The following is an 8,039-nucleotide window of genomic DNA, read 5'->3' on the forward strand; positions in this document are numbered from 1 at the left end:
ACGCAACACCGGTGACCTGCTACAGCCCACAGCTTAATTTAGTTGTATATAGCCTTATGAACCATTTTTTCTCATGTCAATATGAAACTGCACTAACATACGGGCTCAGGTACTATACTCCAAGCAGGCTTGATGGGTGAAGCTGAGAAAGATCTCAGGTTCTTTCCCAGGAGATTTCCCTAATGTTTATGAACTCAACACAAAAATCTGGCAGGTTTTCACCCACAGAAACCCAGGACCATGTCTCTGCTTGAAAGCTTCAAACCACATTTATTGTAAATTCATGGGAAAAACAAAAAAAGAAGAAACCACAGGTTGGTAAACTATTACATCTCAGTGTGAAGAACTTGTCCAGTGGGGTGCAATCAGATATTGAAAAGAATATCTAAATAAGCAGCAATTTCTCAATAGAAATCTCATTAAATAAAAAAGAAAATTATTTCCATATTTACAGATCATAAGGGAAATGTATCCTTAAAGCATTGTTTCATATTTAGCGGGTTTATTTCTTGAAATAAAAGAGAAATGGTTTGAATCTAAGAGTGTACTTTGGAAGCAGCTTGCTAGACAGTCTATGTTACCACCAGTGAATGGATGAGTAGCCTCCCCTCGACCATTGCAGTGCTCTGCTTCTTCTGTCGTTCAGGCTTTCACCGAAGGGCTTCTGGTACCTCCACCTACGAAACGGGGGTGGGGTGGGGAGGGTGTTCATTACATTTGCTGTACAGTCTGGATGGCAAAATTCCTGCCAGAGACACACTCCCAAGAATCCTGTGCTATGCACCATCTCCCGTAACAAGCCTGAACCTGGGAAAGTACCCCGCTTTCTGCCAAAATCATGGTCGAAGAGAATCATTGTGCTGAGAAAAGCCTAATCAGAGGAAAGCCTCCTCCCAAGTGCTTTCTTATGCTCACATTTCTAAGAATGTTATTTTTGTTAAATATATATGTACTAAAACTCATTGAGCTTGTGCTGTATCTGAGCCACAATCAGTTACTGAAATAGGATCTCTTACTTACCCGCTTTAATTGCTTTATGCTGCTTGCCCGAATTGCTTCCATAAGGTTGTCATGGAGAGACCTTTGTGGGGTGGAGGGACGGGTGGAGGGTCGTGAACCTTCCTCTGATTTTCTGTCCGAGACTGATTTTAGAGAATCTTTAATTTCTTTCAATATGCTGTTCTCATGTTTTTTGCTTTTTTTGCCTTTTTTCTTTTTCTGTCCATTCTGTAAGGCTTTTTTTGAGCTTTCTTGCTGTTTGATGACTTCAGCTATATTCCTGGTTGGTGCCTTTTTCTCTGGAATAACCGGGGGAGGAGGAGGAGGTGGGGGTGGAGGGGGAGGTGGGGGTGCAGGAGCTGGAGGCTGACTTTTCACTGGCAGTGCTTTCTTAGGGAGCTTTGGAGAGGACCAAGGTGAGCTCTTAGGTGACACATAAGGTGAGGACCGAGGTGTCCCCTTCTGCAAGACTTTGGTCTTTGGATTGATGGCTCCATCACAACCAGACTCTTGTTGCCGCTGCTCCTGCATACGCTTTTGCCTTTGTTTATCCATATTTCTTGTCAGGATACTTGTCATGCTCATTCTTGGGCCAGCAAGGTCAAAGTGGTATCCAAGCTTGACCAGAGTGGTGTTCTCTTTCAACAGTTTAACTATGTCCATTTCCACTTGGCTGCCCATGATGTGCCTTTGATTGTGGAATCGCAGTTCTGTTAGAACCTTGTTATTCTGCAAAGCTCTCATGATGGCCAGCACTCCTTTGCCTGTGATAAAATTTGACTCAATATTCAGACTAGTTATATGCTGATTTACCTTTAACATACCAGCAATAGCTATTGCGACATTGTCGTCAGCATGCGTGTTAGCCAAGCTGAACGACTTAACCACTGTGTTGTCCCTCAGGGCTTGAGAAAATTGTATAAGCATCTGTGAAGTAATGTTTTCAATGTTGTTCAGATTGACCTCTGTGGTGTCAGGGTCATTGCTCCTAACTTTTTCCAAAGCATCCTCAATAACCGTTGGATTTCCACAAGGGTGGATGGCACTGCTTTTTAAGCTCAGATTATCGCTGTCTTTTCCATCATGGCCATTGAGTAAGCTTTCATTGTCCTTTGTGCTGTTACATTTTTTGCGTCTGATGTGGTCAGAACTCCTGCCATCCTCAGGTCTTTCACCAGCTGCAGCATTTTGCTTTTCCTCATCCTCATCATCACTCTCGTCTTCATCTTCTTCCTCATCTTCTTCTTCTTCATCCTCCTCTTCAGTATATGCCTCCTCAGACACTTCACTATTGCTTTCTGTGAAATATTCTTCTTGAATGTCTTCTGAATTGTCGTCGTCTTGCTCAGAATCCTGAACAGGAATGTAGGTGTGGGTGTTAAACATGATAGTAATAATGTAGCTACTGCTTTTTTGCACAAAAACAATTATCTTGAAACTATATAAGTTAATGTTGAAAGCTAAAAATAAATCCCCAGAAACAGAGACAGCTAGGAGAACAGCAAATGTTTCAGCACCTAACACCTTTTTAACATTGTTTCTTTCATATTCTTTAGAAGACATAAATTGGAACAGGTTTAATGACGTCAATGATTTCTGCCAAGAGAAAATTTGATACAAGATATTGCAACATGGACCTACTTAATGTTTTCTATGTGTTGGCATGTCCACAAGGGGATATTATTTGGATCCTTGCCAGCAGAAACACAAGACAGCAATTTCAGAGTGGACATGATCTATGAGCAAACTTCTTCACTTCATAAGGATTAGATATCTGTGTCAATGCGCAGGCTCCCTTGCATATGTTAGTACATCTAAAAAGGCTAAAGACTGACGTGATTTAGAATACAAATAGTGTCTGCATATTGACATGCAAAATAATACAGAATTAACAGGAGTCAAGTTGAAAAGGCTGTGGATGCACTACATGGACTATACACACTTAGAAGCTATTTGTGAAGAAAAGATTCAGACACATTCCCACCAGTAACAAATAGTCACATGTCAATAATCCCCAAATTTCTTCATGTTTGCCAAGAGCTAAGACTGTGCTCACTGACCGCTGTTGCAGGTCAGTTGCCATACTGTAACTTATTATAACTCATTGCCTACAGAGTAAACTGATTGCTTTTCTAAAACTCAAGGTTATTTTAGTGTGTTTGGTGGGCACCAAGAAAGCAAATTTGGAACCACTTCTCAAAGCTCTGCCTGGTGCCCTTAGCAGTTACAGTGGCAGAAGACAATTCTCTGCGCAGGAGCAGCAAAAGGTCTGCACCTCAGGAAAGTCTCACTCTCCACCTGGAGGTCTCCAGAAGCACAGCAGTGTTGTACGGGCCATGACTGAACCCACACGCTATGAACAACCTTAAACCTCTTGCCCAAGAAGATCTCCCATCTCCTGTTTTGTCTACTGGACAAGCCATAGCATATGCCTTTTTTATTTACATTTGTAAATGTTTATAAAATTTTGGATGAAATACAACTGTTCTGTATGCACTACTTTAGCAACATTCCTGTTTTAGTCTTTGTAAAATACTAGAGGGTGTTTTACAAAGTGAGTACACTCTGCGGAGACATAGCGATTCAGTTTTTCGCTTCTGGAAAACAAACGTTTTGTGCTTCTGGAAAACAAACGTGTTACTAACATGACAGCCTATTTTTAGAAAAGCTATGCAGTTTTAGGTTTGCATAATTATCTGGCTCTAAAAATGCAGGGAAAGTTTTAAATAATAGTAATGACAACTGCATGGTACTGTTTTACAGTCTTAAGCAGATTTCTGTGTTGGGACACATGCAAAACAGACGGTAATTGTAATGTTTGCAGAAGCATGACTAACAAAACAGGTCATTGAGCTGTTCCAGCCTGTCGTTCCTGAGCATTCCTGAGGACTTGCAGGGTCCTGCCTCATTGCCCTGCACATGGAGGGCTTGCAGGGTCCAGCCCCGTTGCTTCTCCTGTGGATCATGTGCAGGAAGGCCCTTACACTGAGAGATGCTGTGTGTGCTCCATACAGAAACAGGGCTCTGTTTAAGCCAGGTTTATTATGGGATTGAGATTTATATCTGTAGCTTCTATACATGTATGCAGACTTTTAAAAGCTGAAAACGCTGGGTATCCAGGAACCCGTCTTCACAGCTATGCTTTTATCTATCCAGGAATATATGCTACAGCCTTCAACACAGCTGCAGATGAGCAGAAATTGGTGCCTCTAAATGGACTGTTAATATGCTTGATGACACTAGATTAATAAAAAAAAGAGTTGATTTTTTTTTGAGTGGCATTTCTGGGGCCAAAGGGGGAATTTAGCTTCCCGTCACATACGTTGTTTGGTGTCATAACAATCTGCATGGTAATTTTGAAATCGAGTACTCTTCTCTTTGCAGAGCTATAGAGGCATGCTCTGTTGTTGTGGCAGCATTTCGTACAGGACTGCTGCAGGCAGCCTGCAGGGCTTCATCTTACTTCGTAGTCATAACTCGATGAAAAGTTAGGACTAAGATAGTCAATGCAAAGAGGTAAATATCGCTGGAGGGCAAGTCATTCACCCTAAAAGGCTATCTGCAGGATGTTTGCCTTCTGGAGAGGCTGATCTCTCACCACTAACTATAGAAGGAGCACAAATAACCATCTTAGATAAGGTGTCTTAACATTCAGACAGTTGAGGGCAAGAAGAAAATTGCTTTCAAGAAACTCAGAAGGAGCTTTCTTACTGCCTTCAGTAGAGAGAGCCTTTCTGCCCGCTACATCAGTGTCAACATTTTCATATTTACAGATGCATTTAGGAAGTTTCTTCTCAGATCAAAAAGTATAAAGGCTTTTGCTAGCACTTTGAGGTTTAGCCAGTACCCATTGTTAATGCTGTATAGACGTGGAAAAAGAAAAAAAATCCTGCCATATATAAGACACCGAACTAGACCTGTTCAGAAGGCTTTTTGGAACTGTCCAGGTTTTGAGTTCAAGGCTCAGCTGGAAATAAACATTAATCTTGCCATTGCCTCCCCAGGACTTGACAAACAGGGAGTGAAGTCAACGTCTGCAAGACGATACTAATGGTTTGATGACACTAGTGGTCTGTGTGCTTGCCTGCAAAGACATTACACCACCATTCACGAGTAGGAGAAAACACTTACATGTAAAGAAATCCTGGATATTATTTTTGCAGGCTAATTTAATCCAGGTGATTTTTCTCTAGGAGAATATTTTATCTAATGTACAATCTGCAATTATTTCCTTGCAAATGAACTGAGCTCCTGAATCAAGGCTGTTAGAACTTCTGAGTCCAGTTTTGCTGTCTTTGTTGTTTTATTTTCCGCTTAAACATGGGAAAACATGTCCTTATAAACAGAGTCAGAGCTTGGTATGAAGCAGTGCCTAAAAATCAAAAAACTACTCACATCCCCAGGTCCCCACTTTGCTTTGGAATTACATGGAGCCAACGTGAAAACAGAAGTTGCTTTTTGATAGAGTTCGGTCTCACAAATTGTTTTAGCAAGGGCCCAGGAGATGCTGACACAGACAGTAGCTTAGAGTGAGAGTGCTCACCGCCTGCTAGGGCTGAGCCCTTCACTCCTGCCCAGCTGTCCTGTTCATTTGCAGTTCAGGGACTGTCTTTTATTATTTACATTTTTATTTTGGGGGACAAATTGCCTAACACACACTACTGGGTTTTTTTTGGGGAATACAGATACATGGTTTGGCTGATGACTCCACCCCAGGCTACTTTTTAAATAACTTACAGCTACCCTCTGACAACAGTTGCCAGAAGACTCCCAAGCCGTGCCAGGGATCCTCAGCAGGAACAAAGCAACATAAGCTGCTGACTGCGAAGCAGCTTCCTTCCAGCGAGCAGGAAGCCTGGCAGCCACTTACTCAACTTCTGACATAACATGTATTCAAAATTATCTTCCTGACATGTTTCTCAGCAGTCAATACTGATTTTTTTGAAGGAAAGGAAAAGGCATTTTTTTTAGCTTTTAAACAAAATCAAATGTCATCCAAAAGTCCACATCGCTACCTGGCAATAGTTTCTAACATGCCCTTTAAAATTTGTCCTATTATTTCAATTACTAATGACAGTTTTTACGGGACTTTCTTCTGTTCTCAACAGCATTTAAGGTACCTCTAGAGAGAGCAAAAACTCTCTGAGCTAATACACAGCGCTTTAGCAGGCACAGAAGTATGGCTAACGATGTTCTTAAAAATGCTACAAGAGACTGAAAGAAAATGAAAACAGTCAGCGAGATCGTGCCAGAGAAGAACAAACCCAAATAGTTCTAGGAAACAGCGAAGTGTCTTACCTTGTCGCACGCACCCAATCTCTCTTTTTCTAAGAGTTTCCTGGTCTCCCTCTCCCAATAGGCCATCAGTGCTTCCCGGCTGAAAGTCCCCGTCGGTGTTTTCTCCGTCAGGCTCTTCTGCCGTTGTCCCACCGGAAGGTTACGGTCAGGCTCTATGTCCTCCAGCTCCCGCTCCAGCTCCTTCAGCTCCTCTTCAGTGAGAGAAGCAAGGAGCTCGTCTTCGTCAATGTCTTCATATTTACTGAGCTCTCTTCTGTAGCCAAAGGTAGACATGGTCCCGCTTGGTCAGGCTGATACAAACCTGAAGTGACTAGGCATTCAAGTAGCTGAAGCAAGCAAGCTGTGTCTCGTGTGGTCAGCAACTGTTTCCCTGTGTAGCTGAGGCACCCTTTTAAGAGTAATCATCGGGGGGTTACGACAATGCACGAAGGGATGAAAGCATGCTCCGTTTTAAGCATCAGACGTCAGCTAGACATCTGAACAGCAAGAATGTCCCAACACTAGTGTTTGCAGATCCCTTAAAGAGGGGGATTATTGACATACTGGCCATGGCCATATTTAGAGCAGGCGGCTAGCGGGAGAATACGAGCCTCAGGAACGGGGGGGCAGCAGCAAATAAAACCCCCGGGGCGCATTTACACCGACTTCGTGTCCAAACTGCAGTAGAGAAAGAACAATGAAAATCCATTTAATCCTGAGCTGCCACAGGGGCTGGAAATAAAACACCCTCGCTGTTGTTCAGCAGACTTCCTCTTGTTTTCATGGTTTTTTAGTGGAACCATGCTGTTATCCCGCCAAGGTGTTTGCAGGAGGTTGGGATTGGTGGGAAGGCAGCCCGAGAGGAGGAGGTTGGCGTGCTGGCGCCCGCAGGGAGCACCGCTCCCGCAATGTCACGCCTCGCCCGTAACAAATCACACAACTGCATTATTTATTAATTCCCATTTTTTCTCGAGGATGAGCAGAGGGAGAATCAGCTTGACACGTCCATTCGGAGCTCCTGTGAGATTTTTTTTGCGCCAAGGATTGCACTCTGCTGGGGGAGTGAGCAGAGTACCCCAGAGCTTCAGGGGAACCAGCCCTGGGTGGGCAGCCGGGCTCTGTCTTCATCACTTCTGACAGCCCCTAGCAAATGAAGGCCTCTAGTGGCTATTTTAGTTAATGGCCATTGCTTGCTCTAGCTGACTGATGTGCAGCTGGAGAGTGCCCATCAATTCTTAATTTTAAATTATCATGTCCGCTAATAAATGATATATTATTCTGATACTATTTTTATAGACAGCTATCTTCCAATGTAAGAAACCACAGAATGAAAGGTTACACTTCACACTTTTTTTTTATTTTCTCTATTAGTAGTGAATGATGGTGAACTAACGACGTTTTCTGAAATGCGCAGGCCAGCAATATCTGCAAACCTGTGTTGTGAGAGAGAGAGGGGGAGAGGAAGAGGGAAAGACCGAGAAAAGTTTGATTTTGGTACAGGGAAGTAGGAACACATCTGTAATGATAAATGTCAATCTTATTAAATGATAACATGTGGCGGGTTTATTTTTAGTTAGTCAAGTCAGTACTGAATGGAAATGTAAGTTAAAAAAATTTGAACTATTGGTCTTGTCCAGCATCATCTCTTTTTGGTTAGTATAGACTGGACGCTAGAACTGATGTATGATGTTTAGCCAAATTGTTAATTTAGTTTTATTATTATGCATATTGCTTTACTGGCAATGGGGAGAGGAGACTGAGCA

At 42.6% G+C, this 8,039-nt stretch overlaps 1 protein-coding gene across 2 annotated transcripts; it reads right to left on the bottom strand.

Annotated features, from left to right (window-relative positions):
* Positions 1–250: 250 nt before the first annotated feature.
* On the bottom strand, positions 251–7,015 carry LMOD2 (leiomodin 2). Of its 2 annotated transcripts, none has more exons than XM_009811075.2 (3): positions 6,298–7,015; positions 1,021–2,343; positions 251–677 (listed from the first exon to the last, which is right to left on the bottom strand). In XM_009811075.2, exons 1-3 carry the CDS (start codon positions 6,568–6,570, stop codon positions 651–653), a joined length of 1,623 nt encoding a protein of 540 aa, XP_009809377.2. In that variant the 5' UTR covers positions 6,571–7,015; the 3' UTR covers positions 251–650. The 2 variants fall into 2 exon arrangements, with proteins under 2 accessions (XP_009809377.2, XP_009809376.2); XM_009811074.2 differs by having other exon boundaries at positions 1,021–2,352.
* Positions 7,016–8,039: the final 1,024 nt, after the last annotated feature.

The sequence above is a fragment of the Gavia stellata genome, chromosome 4 (assembly GCF_030936135.1).
Source record: "Gavia stellata isolate bGavSte3 chromosome 4, bGavSte3.hap2, whole genome shotgun sequence".
NCBI classification, from domain to species: domain Eukaryota; kingdom Metazoa; phylum Chordata; class Aves; order Gaviiformes; family Gaviidae; genus Gavia; species Gavia stellata.